The sequence below is a fragment of the Falco naumanni genome, chromosome 7, assembly GCF_017639655.2.
Source record: "Falco naumanni isolate bFalNau1 chromosome 7, bFalNau1.pat, whole genome shotgun sequence".
NCBI classification, from domain to species: domain Eukaryota; kingdom Metazoa; phylum Chordata; class Aves; order Falconiformes; family Falconidae; genus Falco; species Falco naumanni.
This window is the reverse complement of record NC_054060.1, coordinates 61,531,597-61,548,367: the sequence shown is the minus strand read 5'-3', so window position 1 is coordinate 61,548,367 and position 16,771 is coordinate 61,531,597. Positions and strand designations below refer to the sequence as shown.

At 43.8% G+C, this 16,771-nt stretch overlaps 1 protein-coding gene across 1 annotated transcript; it reads right to left on the bottom strand.

Annotated features, from left to right (window-relative positions):
* Positions 1-6: 6 nt before the first annotated feature.
* FAM177A1 (family with sequence similarity 177 member A1) lies at positions 7-16,119 on the bottom strand. Its single transcript, XM_040602265.1, has 5 exons — positions 15,830-16,119; positions 11,603-11,779; positions 4,705-4,771; positions 2,914-3,011; positions 7-2,092 (listed from the first exon to the last, which is right to left on the bottom strand). The coding sequence occupies exons 1-5, from the start codon at positions 15,914-15,916 to the stop codon at positions 1,880-1,882; spliced, it is 642 nt and encodes a 213-aa protein (XP_040458199.1). The 5' UTR covers positions 15,917-16,119; the 3' UTR covers positions 7-1,879.
* Positions 16,120-16,771: the final 652 nt, after the last annotated feature.

Genomic DNA, 16,771 nt, shown 5'->3' with positions numbered 1-16,771 from the left:
GCACAGTGAGTAATACAGTATTTTATACAAAGAAGTTTAAACCCAAGGCAGTGAGACCATTTCTGATGCAACAGATAATGGGGGGAGGGGAAACCAACACAATTGACACTAATGTCTTGGCAGAAAAGCAAAATATCCTTCAGCTGTAAAGGTTTTACCCTTGAGCTACATGAGGCTTTCTACCTCTGACAGTATAAGAACTCTCAACAAGCTGCTTTTCTGTGTGTTCCCCAGGTGTTGAACCAACTCTCCCTTGCAGGTGTTTTGGGCTAAGGAATGACTTTACACAGCTGTCAGCACCCTCTGTCTTACAATTCAAAAAGAGGCAAAGAACAGAGTATCAAAAGGGATGGAATAGAGCTGATGAATCCTCCTCAGAAGACCTTCTGTAGTGCTGGAATGGTAAGGGCAGATGAGAGGAGAGGGAACTTGTGCTCTACAGGCAGAGGGTTGTCTGAAATACATAATTGAATTCTGGAAACTAATAGCCAAGTCAGCCAGCCTCTGGTGTTACGTCAGGCTCCTCAGTTGGTAGTGGGACCAAGGCCAGGGACATATGACGATACCCAGCATAAAATTTCACTGAAGTAATGTTTTACATGGTAACTAGTACAGGTTCTCTGCTCCTTTATCTATAATAGTTCTGTAGCAAAAGTGACTGGGGCACTGACATCTGATTGTCACAAAGTAAATGAGTCACCTTTTACAAGCCACAGCAAAATGACAGTCATTGCAGTTAAAATAACCTTAATTGGTATTTGGGGCTATTTAAAAGCTTTGGAGCTACCTGCATTTCACTTAGACAAAAAAAAAAAAGTTACTGTTGTTGCAGGACTGCAACGAAGTTTTGTTTATTTAAGAAATAGAATCATAAGTTTGGTTTTGTGATTTCTAGTTATTCATGTATTCTGTGCTAAAGGGGTTACACTTGCAATGGCACATCCCTTACTGGTAATTTAACACTAAACAAGTACTCTGTTTAGGTTAATCAAGTACACTGACTCAGGTAAACTATGTCCAAAAAGGTTTTCATAGTTCTAGACTGGTAATGTAGGCAGTGTCTGGTGCATTCAGTATAATTTAGCAAGACCTTAGTTTGTTTCCCAGACTGCTGGGAGCAATGTGAAGTATTCAAGCAGGTGGATCTCTTTGTTTTTGGACTTGGGAGTGAGAACATCTTACACTGATGCTAGTTCTGTACTTGGCTGCAGCACTGAATGGAACAGCTGAGCACTATCAGCCTCCAAAAGTGCTGGTACTTGTCAGTAAGTTCTTAAGGGTGTTTACAGCCTCCTTTAATGCTTTAATTTAAAAAAAAAAAGTCAGTGGACCCTTAAATCTAATTAACATTAAATCTAACATTATCTCGTGTTAAACAACAACAGAAAAAAAATACATGCATACAATAGTGACAATAAATAGGGGAAATAAGACACTATTATAATGACTTGAGTTACAGGGTATTGATTCCTATTAATCTATTCACAGAGAGCCAAGTTGCAAACAATGTGCAAATCAGAAATAGGTGTTTTAGAAGTAGGAAGCAGCACTGCATCTGCAATCCACAGGGGTTACAGACACAGCAATTCAAGGAAAAGACATTTTTACTTCTTTCCACAGAAATTAGCTCACACATTCAATTTTAGACCAAATGTTTGTAGTGCAATTTTCATTTTAACTGAAGTGCCAGTTTGGCAGAACACCTCAGCCTTTATTAGGCAGACAGACTGAACAGATACTGCCTAGCTCTCTCCTGATCAATAAGAATGCTAGAAGTTGTTATTTCACTGAACAAGTATAATCCTATTTTTCCTGCTCCTTATAGCCAGATTGTGACACCTGACACTTCCTATTTCCTACATTATACAGACCTTTACACTTAAGGAGGGACAGGAACTACATCTTGTTTGTTTTCCCCAACAGACTGGCCATCTCCCTCGTTTTCAAAGTTTACATTCACAAATGAAGTGCATGCTGTTGCTTCAGGCTGGTCTGTCCGGACAGGAGCTTCAGCCTGGGGCTTGTTCTGCTGTTCCTGATGCTGTCTTTCTGCTTCTTCCGACATCTTGTTTTCCTGTTCCTCCTCTTCCTCCTAAAAATAGATAACTGGATTTGTAAGCTACTGTTTACTGCTTACTTACATTCAATTGAAGTCTTTCCCTAAGAGTATACCAGTTCCTATTAGGAGGCAAGGATGTCTGCTCCACTAAAAAACAGGCATTAGTTGGTAATAAAATGAGGTATATTCCAGAATTCCTTTTATGGAGAAAAAATAAAATAAAATCACCCAAAGTGAAGGATTAAACTGTGGTAAATAAACATCAAAAAAAATCATGTGTCTAGACAAGCACTTTTTAGTCAACAGCAACAGGTCTACCTTCTCTAAAGCTTTTTCAGCTCAATGATAAAAAGCTATCAAAAATAAAAAAATCATAGTAAAGCTTTAAATAGGTTTCCTCTCTTTCAAATAAAAATTATTAAGGCTTTTTTTGCATAAAGCACTGACTACCTATCAGTCATTTCCAGTTATAGTTTAGAACAAATGGTAACCTTTACCCTTGACACTTTGTTGAACAGGTTTTAAGAGTTGGAAGTATACTCCTAGCAGCCACCCCTTTGCAGTGCCCAGTGCTCCATCCAACTTCCTCACACTTGACTTGAAAATGCATTGTACGACTTGAAAATGCATTGTACAAGCGGGACCCAGCCCGTTCTAACTGATAAACTGGTGAGAAAAGGCTGATGTATAGGCAGGCATTAATCGTTTGTTAAATGAAAACTGAAGGCAAACTGAAATAGGGGTTCTAAACCCTCATTTTAATGCTGGAATACAAATTAATTTTTTTTTTTTTTAAATACCAGGGAAGGCAAGTTGGAGAAAAGGAAGGTAAGAGCCCTATCTCACACACATACCTCTCTCTTCATTCTGTAATACTCATCAATGGCATATTGGTATTTTGGCGTGCTTATCCCCAGCACAGATGCAATCTTTTCTCCCAGGAAATCACACACTAAAAAAAATAAAGAGAGGTTTACATATGATTAGTATCTAGAAGAAAATTCTTAAGCACGGTTTTATTTTAAAAGGCATCCTCATCTTTCCTGAATGGTTTTCCATAGTCCTACTTCACACAAAAGACAAAACCAAAATCTGCTAGGCTAATCTACTTGTATGTAATTATTAGCCCAATATACCAGTAATTGTCCTTTAAGATAAAGAATGAATGAAAGGAGAAGAACATGGAAGTCAACGAAAATATAGATGGTGGCGGCGTTTGTTTGAATTCTACTGGTTTCAGCTTTGAACCCCGATTTGTTTTGCTAGGGAAACGGTTAAAGGATAAGCCTTTAACTGAACTTGGAACTGACAAGTAAGGTTAGACAAAAATACGTGGCTACCAATTGCACTGGCACTTCAGTCTAACGGACCCAGTGAACTAGAGAGTTATTTATTGATACATGCACACTTCAAGTCAGTAGTTTTAACAATGTTCTTCTGTGTTGCATCCTAATGGATTAATAAAATATTTAGGTTTCAGCTGTCTCAGCTTTCAAGCTGGAGGCTACACGCAGCACTGCTCTGCTAGAACAGGTAATGCAGTGTCACAAGTGTGGAACCAGGGGTTTGTGTCAGTCAGTCTCTACCAGGGTGATGGCTACAGCACTGCTGCTTGAGTAAAGGCAAGCAGGAAGCCAAATATATTGCACTTCAAATTACAAATCTGCCGAGGACGCAAAGGAGTTAGTTGTCTTCAGGTTAAACAAATTCGAAGTTGGCAATTGACTGCTTCAATGAATATTCACAATAACTAACTTTACAGATATGCTGGCATCTAGAGCTCTGTGCAGAAGACCAGTTTGAATTACAAATGTAAGAAGCAAAACTGAAGTGGGAAGAAGGAAGTACTAATCTTCAAATTAATAAAAGACTTCTCAAAAAAGGAAAGCAGTATTTTTGTGCATGAAGAACAGATATGACAAGGAATGGAATTACACTGTACGTTAGAGAAAAAGCACTTCTAAAAGTAAGGATAAGTTAGTTAATAAAATAAACTGCCTATAGCTTTTTTTTAAAATACACAAAATTAGATATACAATGACAGAAACTCCACATTTGTCAAAAAAACCAATAAAGGTACTTTACACCTTGGGAGGAACATAGACTGGGACAAGTATTTTTAAAACTTGGCAGAATTTTGTGAGGTCCACATGTCAAATAAACTTCTATGCAATGAGTTTAAGACTCTTGACAACAGCCTTATTTTTATTTTGTAACCTCAGAAGTCTGTTGTAATGCACACAACTAGATGGGATAATTATTAGTTGTCTTCATAAAAACTGTCAGTTTAGTTAGTCCAAACAGCATTCTTTTCAGATAACGTCACACAAAATGCTTCCATACAAAACCAAATAGAAAGCTGATACACTCCCTTGCCAACGCTAATGGAGGAAAAGGGGGGAAAAAAGTGTTCAGCAAAAGGGTGTTTCCTGTTTGTTCTTCCATTCAAGAGTTGTTGATTGAAAGTAAAAAAAAAAAAAAAAAAGGTGTCTAAGGCAAGAGAACATGTCTCTACACGTTAAAATACAGGTTCATTCGTAGTTTTGAAAAAAATGGCCAGTAGCTCACAAAGATGATTTATGGTCTGTGAACATGACTTTCAATATTCCACTACTGGCTTACCCAAAAATTACATAAAGCAATACCTGATAAGGTTGATGTGGCAACTCGCAGCATGTGAAACCACAAGTAGGGGCCCCATGTGAGCGTTGTCTGTAAGAACAATAGTAGTATGAATACATAGAACTGTTTGTTCATGGCTCTTACTAATACATGAAAAAGCTCAAACAGATTGAGAAGAAAGATCTGCAATGCTTCCCGTTTGCCAGCTACCACAATATTCTTGCTTTAAAGTAAGTCCAGACCAGACATGCATGAAGCAAAGTATCACCCTAAGATATAAATATAACCGCAGTTTATATCTGGGAAAATCTGTTTCATTGAGTTTTGTTTCCTGCTCCCAGACTTGGGAAATGACAAGCATCCACCTCAATCCCAAGGTAACTCCTATCGCTAGAAAGACCTTTCCATGATGTTCTGAATTCCATCAGCCCTAGAAGAGAAGTGGGTTATCCAAGTAGCCCCTCATTACAATAATGAGAAAGCTGCAAAAGACTATTTAAAACCAAACCTTCAAAGTGGTCCCTGAGCAAGGGACCACTTCCAAGTATTTACAACTGCATACAAATTGCCATTTGGAATTGCATCTGAGGAACAAAACTAGGAACCGTGAGGGAGGAAGAGCTACCGCAGCTCTGAGGCAGCAATGGACAGGCTGACAAGGGAAGCGCCTGGGGTGGCGTGAATGACAAGGAACACAAAACCAACAAAACAGGGCTCAAGTGGGGTCACCCCAAGCATTTGCATGAGCAAGGAAGTCTCTCTGAGGTGCCTGCACACTAAGGCACGCAGCATGGGGCATGAACACACGGAAATGGAGACCTGTGTGCAGCTGCAGGGCTGGGATCTTGTTGGGATCCCCAGAGAGGCAGTGGACGGCTCGCACGACTGGAGCGCTGCAGTGGACAGACTCTTTAGGAAGGACTGGCCAGGAAGACGAGGAGGAGCTGCCCTTTGCACAACTGTGGTGTCTTCGCTGCCACAGAGAAAGCACTGCAACCTCCAGAAAAATTGAGATACTTCCACACAGGAACTTAAAGTTAGAACTTAACGGGCATACCTACACTATCCTCTTCACTAAGGAAAGAGGCTGTATCTCTCTTTGGAAAGAAATTAAAAACAAGCCATGTAATAAAAAGGAGAAGGAGAAAAGCAGATTCCAGTCTTAATGGGGAAGGAGCTGTAGGCTTTCACTTCTGTGAAAGGGCAAACTCAAATTTCATAGTCACCTAAAACATGTTTATAGTTACGGTCTGTTGTACTCAGGCAAAATCTCTGTAGAGGTACTTTCCCTGTAGAAAGCAGCAATTAAGAGTGTCAGCTTTTATTACATGAAACCCATTAACTCCATCAGTTCCCTATGTGTTTATAACTTATTGCTAAACACTGTGACAGTAAGCATTTTCTGTGATCTTATTTAATAGCTATCTGTACAGGACAACCAATATGACTGTAAATAATATGGCTATAGGGATTCGTTGGGACAGCCTCAGTACGCATGTACACAAGCTACAGGACTTTGGTGTTTTCCAAGCACAGCCTCTACAAATCAGTGGCAGCAAGAAATCATCTGTCAAGCCAGAACCTCAAGTTGAGCAGGCTGAAAAAAGCCAGATGCTATATATTTTTGGCAGCGGGCATGGAAAATGTCCTGCCAAGGTAAAAATGTAAGCAAAACCAGCTTGCTACCCTGCGTGCACAAAAGCACCTCGTTGTGCATCCAGCTCGATGATTATGCACTCAGTTGGCAGACAGGCTAACAACAATCATTTTGGAGTTTGTTCAGTTGAGGAAGTCAAGAAAAGTGCTGGAAAAGCTTGTTGCCACAGGTGCAGATAATGGCATTGACGAGGTTCTCTACAATCCTTCATAATGAGGTGACAAGATGAAAAAGCATTCAACACAGCGTGCAGGACAAACGGACCTGCTGCGCGGCTGTAGGCAAGAAGCTACAAGAGCCCCTGGAACATTTAAGAGTGAAAAGACCAGCTGAACTTCAACGTGACAGAACTAACTCAGACACAGAGTATTGCAACACGTTTGTGGCAACACACATGTAGGGAACATCTGAGGCTTGGCAGACACAGAGGTTCTATTTCCACTGTTCCCCGACCGCAATTAAAAACCAGTTTGGTACGTTGGAAGCACTTTAAGTTCAGCTTCATGGAAACCTCTGCTCTCTGACAAAGCCCCGCAAGATGCTTCTTCACCCCTGCCAAGCAAGGCTTTGCCGGTCCCCTGAATTTAAAAAAGGAGCATCCTTTGAAGTATCTCAAAAGGCAATACAAAACCATGAGAGAAGATACTTCACACGAATTCAAGAGGAGAAAGGAGATGCCTCGGGAAGTAAACCACCAAGAACAACCAGGAACAAGGGAACACCTCCAAGGAATAACTCTCCTTTATTTTCTTCCCCCTTCACTTCCCAAGGGTACGTTCGGGTGGTTTCCCAGAGCACCTCGGAGACTGAAGCAGGAGTGGCAATGTGAGGCGAGAAGAGGTACTGGAGAAAATCAGAACTGCTCGGGTGATATGAACGGGGCCGTTAGGCAATGGCTCAGTACAAACTAACCCTACTCCGTGAAGCAGCTTTAATGCACTGAGTGGTACAGAAAACAGTACCCAAGTCAGGTCCTACTAATGCTCAGTAAGAACCACACACCCAGACACTGTACATCAACCTCCTTTGGCCAAAGAAGCCTTAATGTTCAGTCTTTCATCAATGCAAGGCCACAGTAATACTCTATGTCTTGACTGGAAACAAGGGGCAGCAGTATGAAACACAGGACACTGGCTTATTATAAGGGGACAGGATGTCTCCCGCCATCAGCCTCTTTAGTACACGTTTCTACAATGCTTAATTATACTATTCAGCTTTCCTGACTTTATTTTGTTGTTTCAAATAGGAAACACAATGGTTATGATAACTGGTTTTTAAATTACAAAAAATCTTAACGTACCACTTGGATTAAAGTGCTGCATTTTAAATAGGAATGAGCACAATGGATTCAACCATTGATAAAACCAAGGGGGTTCTGGTCTAACAGAACATGGTTTTGTTTCCAAGTACAGTACTGCCGAATGGAGCACACACGCACTCCCCTGAACTTGCCAGATTTCAGTCAGTCCCTAATAACACTTGAACTTTCCGAAGAACGCAGGGTTTATCTTTGCCAGAGAAAATGGCAAAATAAAGGAAAAAATAATTTCCTGATTTAAGAAAAAACAAATCCCGTATTTAAGAGTTAATATACACCACCAAATAGATACTTTTCCACTGTTTACTGTGCCAAGATGCATTTCAAATTAGTTTAACTACTGACTGGCCATTGCTGTAACAGGTCTTTTAGTGTATGCACCATGTCAAACTGTGGCACCTAAGACAAGCCAGTGAAAACAACATCAGAGACACACACACCATCCTCCATCAAAAAGCTTCTGCCATATTATGAGTAGCCATTACTTGGTCAGTCACTATTTTTCTCCCTCATCCCCAAATTGTTAAAAGACAAATGTTTAACAGTCCTCAAGAGAGGACTTTTTGCTATTTGAAGTTAAGCTCCTTTTAACTACAGGATATCAAGATAATCTTCCTGCAAAAACGTGTTTCAATCTTTCTGAGCACTGAAGGTTAATAAAATTAAATCTCTTCTGGTGCTTTGTTGCAGAGATGTTCTCAGGATGAATTCCAAGGTTATCACCAACAGTTACATTACTGACAATTGCTCTGCAAAGATTTACACTCCACTTTCTGCCTATTCATGTAATAGTTGAATGCAACAAAGAGCTTATAGCAAGCAGCCCTCCAAGGATAAACAGAAAGATTATCTTCTAAAACAGGTTAGGGAAGTTTAGTTACAACAAAATAAAGTTTTGGTGGACAGGTGCAAAATGAGATTTACATATAAAGTGCAAGCATCTAAGTCTTTCTAGACAGACTAGAAGTTTCAGTTAAAATTAAAGCATTTACGTAATTAAAGCATCTATGTTTTAATATGAGAACACACAGATAATACTGAACGCTACTATCTAAAAAATCCAGGGGGAAATGTATTAAGCATACCCTGTATTCTAGATTCAATTCATTCTTTTACAAAAACCAACAACCAAAATACAACAGAATGGACACTCCAGTCCAAGAATGTTAATGAAGTGAGTGCTGACCTATAGAAGTTATCAGAATTGTTTCCCTTAAACTAATTTAGAGGCTGCCAGGATGCCAATACCAGCTGAGCTTTGAAATTTCATGATGCAAAGTTTCTATTCAAAATATTAAATGTGCTTTTTTTAAAAATAAGTTGGACCAGAAACAGCTATTACTTGAAACATACTTTTTCATATCCCAACTGAGATAACAAGTTTTAGACATGCTGGTCTCAGCAAACTGACTATTTAATTGCTTTTATAAAAATGTTTTTATTGTAGGATTTGTAAGGCAGCTGTTGGCTCAAGCATCAAAGCTCAGCTTGGACTAACATTTCTCAGTTGAGTGTCTCAGCTGGGATACACGAAGCATGCAGCAGATAAGGTAAACTTCACTTAATGGCAACCCTTGCTCTAATCAAGTTAATTCTGTCAAAGTAAAAAGCAATACATAATAAGGCATACTGCGCTCCACAATAAACTGTTCTGGTCTGAGGGGTCCTTTTATTAAAAAGGGTAATAAAAATTAAGCTATAAAAGGAGAATAAAGCCATTGTCACTGTGCCATGCAATATACTTTTTGCTATTCAGAAAAAAATCCTTGTTAGGAAAGCAGGAGAACAATCATGCCGCATTCCCGGCTGTTGTGCACGTTTGAGGGCTCTCTAGTTAAATGTCCTTTTCTACAGCAGCGTGCACTTCTCTGGCCTCACAACACATACATTAAGGCTTATGAGGCTTCCCTTGCTGCACCACAGTGGAACTCTTCTACCGAGAAGAAATGGCACAAGAAGTTATACAGATCTGGTCCCCTGCTAATTATAGTTGGGAAAAATCTCTTATACATCCATGGATATCTGACATGACCTGCATAGCGGGAACAGATCTGACTCTGAAGATACCTGAACATTACCGTAATATTCAGTAGGTTTCACAGTTCTTGCATTTCTTTTTGTAGATCCTTGCAGAGATAAAAAAAACCACTGAGCAAGGCAGCTTAACATCTACTCACTGTTTGTGAGTACAATACATTTATTTTCAAACTAAAAATGTCAAGTGTATTTTATACCGATGATACCCTACATGCTCTCAGGCTGTTGTTACTTTTTGTTGTAAACAAGAACTACCTAGCAAGAAAGAAATAGTGGTACCATGAATCCATCCAAGATGAAGTGCAACAGCTTCACCTGTGAATTGCTACGAACCAAATCCCAGCTGAATGCCCACAGTCTCACTGCAGCTCTGTCCTCAAACCACCTTTTTTTTTTTTCCCTTCAAGACAAATTCATTTTACAGAGGGGGAAAAAAAGAACCAGTTGACAGTCCCTCCCAAAGCAAAGCCCTTATGGTTCACCACTTCTTCAAAAGAGAATGAGCAGAAAGTCAACCTCTTTACCGCAGTCCGTTCAATAAGGGCAAGCTCTCCCAGGGTGGATATGCATGTAAATAAATACAGGCCCTACCACTATACAGTAAAAAAGAGAGCTGAGAGCTTCAACCACAACATTTCTTAATTATGGGTTCCCAAATGCTGGTGCAGAAGTCATTTCAACAGCAACGCCAAGTAGAAAACAGGGTACCAGTTTCTGTGCACACCAAGACTCTTCTCTGGAGCATGGGAACGAGCAGCTACACACCAGCGTCTGCCTCCAGCGTGCAACCAGGCGGGACAAACTGCTGCACAAAGCAACGGCTCCCGGCACATCGGGAAGGACCCAGCCAGTTTCGAGCCTCCACCTCTATCGCAATACAGGCAACAGAGCCCAGAGAGGGCCAGGAAGGGAGCCCACCAGCAGGCAGGGAACAGGTCCGCAGACCCAGCTTATTGGGGTAAGGAGGGCAGAGAAAAGAGGTGGCTGGGACACCAGTTCGTGGGGGTGTCATAAACGAAACATGAGACTCAGTGATGTGGAGAGATGAAGAGAAGGATGTGGATCTTCTCTAGGGCTGACTGCCAGAGAGCAGGGAGCTGCTGCTGCCACAGCTGGCACGCGCGGCTCTGAGCTTTGCAAATACACCATCATCACCACAAACCAGATTGTCAGAGATGCCAACTGAATATAACACTATATATTTCCTGTTACCTCGAAGTATAGACCCAAAATCATGACAAAAAGGAAAACATACTTTAGCAGCTACGACACACGCTACTGGAGACAGCTTCAATTGTCAAAACTCCACTTGAATTTGGACCCCATAAATGGAGACTCCATTCACAGGTCAAGCAACATCTTAATGGCTTACAAGAAGATGAACATTACATACACAGACTAGGCAGGTCCTTTAAAACCTGTTTTTCACATACTATGAATTACACCAGTTTTCCTTTTATTTCTGCAAGTCATTTGTTTCTTTCCCTGCTATACTCTTTTTTTAATCATATCAAATTGCTGGTATGGTAACACTAAATTACAGGTTCAACTCTCCACTGTCACCAAACAGAAAACAAATGCCTTCCCTGCGCATTTTTTTTAAGAATAATACAAATCAAGGAGACACCAAGCAAATATTATTAGAGGGAGAAATGCTGGAGAGGACAGACCAGAACCGTGAAGAAATTAAACCCATTTCTAATTAAAAGGGCTACTTTAGTGGAGAAGGACTCCAGGACAAAACAACTCAGGAATATTTCTCAGATTTCTCAGTCCCTAGCACCAATCTTACTAAGGGAATCTTTAATACAAAGTACTAAATCAGATTTATGACGCAAAAATTAAAGTATAAAATATGGGTAGTTACCCAGTAAACCAGAAGTGGCAATTTATCAAGTAAAACACCTACAGGATCTACAGGCGGCAAGAGATCTTTTTTCTCTTGTTCATCTTCCTCTTCATCTGTGCTATATTCTTCCATTGTTTCTCCACTTGCAAAATGAATAACCCTCCTTGGAATTTTCTTCTTCTTTCCTATGACACCCAGCTCCACATTCTCAAAGCCTCTATCTCCATTTGCAAGTTGCTATAAAGAAGAAAAAAAAAAATCATTATGTCAAGTACACACCTCCAGAAATGGAAAAGCTCCTCCTTAAAAAAAATTAATGAGGTATTTAAAATATTTTAGATTGATTAGTATATACAACGGACATTTGTAAGAGCTTGGCTGTAGGTAAAGATAGGACTGAAACATTATTGCTTGCAGATACCTGAAAACTGATCTCTCCACTAAAAATAACAAAAAGATGAGTGCCTTCACTTCAGCATGCACAGGTGGTATTAAAAACATCTATTCCTAAAAAGCACTGTGATACATAAGAGTTTCTTAGCAGGACACTTTTCTTTAAGTAATTGGATGAGCATATACGTGTGAATATATAAAAGTGTCTTTGGTTTTGGAATTAGTCTCAAGTGAAATTAATCAAGCAGTTCATAGGCTGTAGCCACCACCTCTTTGCAAGCTTAGACAGACACCTCCAGGACACAACAGAACTGAATAAAGGAGAACTAAGCAGCCAGGGTCAAGCTTTAGAAAGATGCATCTGCCTCTGTGGGCTTTCAGCAGCGATCACGATGAGTGCCAGGGACGGTGCTAAAAGAACAACCCTTAGTTTTGTGGCTAAAGACATATAAAAAGAGAAGTACAATGTCTGGGTTTGTTCTTCCAGCTGCTGAGTGGTACAATGCAGTCTTTGGGTCACAAGCATTAAAAAATATACTCCTAGTTCAAAGGCCAATCAAAAATTCTTTAGGCTAGCAACTCCTGCAGGCAGAGAATTTTAGTAAGGTTTTGTACTGTAGCTCTCAAAACAGAGCCTTCGCCTCGGCAGAGCTTTTAGATACTACTGCATCAAATGCACAAAACTGTTCTGAACACGCTTCTGTCATGCAGAGAAGGACACAGAAGGTAGAAAATGCCAGCCACATGTTTTTAACGTACCATGGAAGTTTTTAAAAATGCACGAGCTCGTGTTATTTGAAACCGTATCGTAAGGAATGAGATGTGTGTACATGTACACAGAATTCAGGCTACGTAAAATGGGCACATTCCAATTTTCGACTTCTTGCCTATGCAAACTCAATGGTCTCCACAGGTCACAATTCAAAATTATTAATAAAAATATGTATTTTATCACAGAGCTGTAAGACATCCCTTAATTGTTGCGAGCCCAGCATCACCATTCCCATCTCTTATGCTAGATCACGCAAATTAGCTTTGAGCACAAACAGGCTCAGTTAGCTGGGAAAGGCAGCGGGCACAGCAGAGAGGGGCAGGAGGGGGCCGTGGAGAGCAGAACGGCTTCCTCCATTCCAGGCACAGGTTTTTCTCGTGCCCATAGAGAAGAGGGAGGGAAGGTAAAGATCACGTGCCAAGCACTACAGCGCGGAGAGGGAGCGCACACATTCATCATCGCTCCCAGCTCTCATACCTCTGCTTCTCAAAACTGCAAGTCATTTCAGCTTCCCCCAGCATTTCTTTAACTACCACAGCACATTTGGGGCATTTTCCTGGGGGAGCGCAGCAGAATGAAGCGGCAAGTTTCCAATAGGGTAATTAAGCTGAAATGGCATTACATTTTCATGCAGAGTTACATTTCCATGTAGAAAGACCAAACCGACTCGCCGGGGCCCAGCGCACTCTCTCTGCTGCGTATCAGTCTCGGGAACAGAGCACGAGGAGAACAGCAAAGCTACAAAAGTACAAACGCTGAGAACAGTGGAGCAACCTAAGCACAGGGAGCGCTCCTTGCTGCCGCTCTAAAAGCGGGCACCACTTACTGTGACTCAGTTCTGTAGTTTTTGGAGCAAAGAGCACCACAGAATCAGTCTTTTATGAACATTTCACGCTCCTTTATTGGCATCATACAATGATGCCATTTTTCATGTTTAGTCACAGTGCTGAAGAGCACTATTTTTTGCAACACAGCATCACAAATATTGCTGTGATTAACCACAGCAAGCAACATCAGCCTCTCCTTAAGTTGCCCTAAAGGCACAGCCTCTTCATCTGATTTTGGCTTGTTTAACTCAAACGCCTCAACTATTTTAACTTAGAAAAAAATTGTAGTTAAAATTTAAAAAGCAGGCTTCAATTGCCTGCACAGCCATCCCACACTCCACTTACACTACCTACAGCAAGCAGCTCTGCGTAGCTGGTACTGGTACAAAGTTGCAGACAAATGTGGTAGTTTGAGACAGTAGGGTTTCCTCAAGGAACAACGAATCTGTTTCAGAGTCCTAAATCATTAAATAAAACAATATATATCAGCTGTTGCTTTTGTGATTACCTAGTCAACAAACCTGGATGTGGGTTTTATCCATCACTGTAACATTGGTCCTTTTAATTTTTACATGCACAGCATCAATAAAAGCCAACCTTCCCAGCTGCAAGCTGGAAGTTCAGCATTAACAAATTTTCTTTATCTTTCCAAAACCGTGGCGATACAGATCTGTACAGCTCAAATATTACAGCATCTCCTGTTGGGGGGCTTTACACTTTTGAACTTCCTTTACACATCTGAACTTCTTTTCCAATTCAAGAAGTGGTTACAAAGATCATTCTTCTAGTCCGTGGCTTTGGTCAGGTTGCCCACCTCATCTTTTTCCACAGGCTTGTCCCCTTCCAACACATTATACGGACCTTGAAAGACTCAGCATTTGTCTTAACCGAGTGCCACAAAAGTATTTACTTTGGCTTCTGTTCCCGCAACAATTAGACACAAAGGCCTTGTGCTTCTGCCACGCTGGCTAACACCCTTAACGCACGTGGGAAACACTGCAAAGTGACTTATTTTTCTTTTTAGATACCCTCTTGGAATTTTTCTTGGCTTTACGGCACCCATGCAAACCTTGCCCGTCAGGAAGTCAGCGTATGAAACCGCTGCTCCTTGTTCACCCTCTTCACACCCACCCTCTCACCTCAGCCTTTAGCCAGAAACCGCGTGCGACCAGGACACATTCTGACAGCGCTGGTACAACACCCAGCGCAATGGAAATTCAGCCACATCCAAAACGCCATTAAAATAAATAAATGATGATTAAGGATGAGGTGTGCCAGGACACCTACACGTAAGCTAGGAGAGCTCACACAACTCATACTAGGTGATGCAATAACGTCAAGTTTCATCAAAGCGAGGAGAAAAAAAGCAAAAAAAGGAAGAGGGAGAGCAGGCTGGTCACTTTGGCATCTTGGAAGCCACTGGGCTCAGGTCTCCTTGCAAAAACTTATGACCCAAAACGCTGAAGTTGCAATGTCCGCTCTCCCTCAGAAAGATGAATAATTCAATTTACACAGCTCGACTCACCCGACAGTGCTACTAAAAGGCTGGTAATAATAAGAAATATTTCTAGCCATGTTATCTTGCCTGCCTTACCGATTTCATTTGTGTTGCTTTCCCTGGCTAGGCTTTTAATTTTTTTTTTTTTTTGGGGGGGGGGGGGAGTGGGTGGGTTGGTTGGGGGTTGGGATTTTTTTCTCTATCGCCTACTTTCCAGCCTTGCGTTTCAACCGAAATTAAACAGCATGAGCCCTTCTCAAACGGAAGGCACAATAACAGGGCGAGCGCCGACTGCAGGGCCCCCCCCCGCCGAGCGGCTCGGGGCGCGGCGCCGGCCCCGGCCCCACGGACGGGAGGGCTCTCGGGGGCCGCTCCCACCGCGGCCGCTCCCACCGGGAGCGCTCTAACCGGGAGCCGGCGGCCCCGGTGGCCTTGGCAGGGCGGCGGGAGGCGGCAGCCTGCCCCGATGCAATATTCATCAGGCTCGTTTGTCAGGGCATTGTCTGCCGGCCCCGGCTGACACCCGAGGCGCCGCGCTCCGGTAATTACGGAGCGCTGGAGGGAAGGGCGGGCGGCCCGGCAGGCCGAGCCCGCGGCCAGGCCCCCGCGCCCCGCCACCCCCACCGAGAACCGGCCCGCGCCGGGGGCTCCCCCCGCGCCCAGCCCCGGCCCGGGGGGGGTCAGGCCGCCACCGCCACCCACGCCCCGGACGGACCCTAGCGCCGCCGCCCCGAGGGGCCTGCCCCCCCCCCGCGGAGCGGGCTGCCCCGGGCCCCGCCGCCGGGCGCCCCGCTCACCTGCTCGGGCTCCATGGCGCAGGAGGCAGCCGCGGGGCCGGCGGCGGGCGCGCAGTAGAGGGTGATGGCGGACAGCCCCTGCTCCATCCTCCCGCCCGCCGCGGCGCCGGGGGAGGGCGGCAGCGGGCCCGCCGCGGCCCAGGGAGGCGAGCAGCCGGGCGGCACCGCCCGTCACACCGCCCGCCGGGGCGGCGCTTGCAGCCCGCCACCGCGCCCCGGGCCGGGGGGGTCCCGCCGGGGCCGGCCACGCTGCGGGGCCGCGGCCCATCCGGGAGAGACCCCGGGGCGGGTGCCAGCGGCCGTTGCCCCCTTCCCCGCAGCCCGCCCGGCAGCGAGCGGGGCCCTGAAGGCAGCCGGGCACGGCCCCCGCGGCGGGCAGCAGGCGTGCCCCTCTGCGGGGACGGAGGGCGCTGCGTGCCGGGGCGAAACGCGCCCGTCATCTTACTAGAGTACTGTAAAAATCTGCAAAATAACAGATAATGTACTTGGGAAGCGCAGGAATTACTCGGCAGTACTGAGGAGTCGTCCCCGCGGCAGGGCCGACCTGCCAAGCCTTTCCCTGCCTGCGCTTGGCTCCGGCCGTGCAACGCATTCGAAAGGACAAACCACGGAAGGGGAAGAAGCGCCCAGCGCGGGGGCCGGCCCCGGGCCGCCGCCGGGTGCACCGGGGGTCCCAGCCGGGAGGCAGCGGCGCTGGGCGCTAACCCGCTGCACGGGGAAAAAACTGCTGGAGGCAGAAGCATGTGAAACGTCCTCCTTATTATGGGACTCGGGAGTAGTTCTGCTTTGTTTAAGGTTAGAGCCAGTGGCTGTAACATGCACTTCTTTACACGACAGCAAGGGCCGTCATTCAACCCTGGGTCATGAAGAACAGCTTCTGAAGAATTGCAGTCTGGAGCAAAGATGGGCTCTTAGGCACTTTCTTAGCCATATTATCGAAGC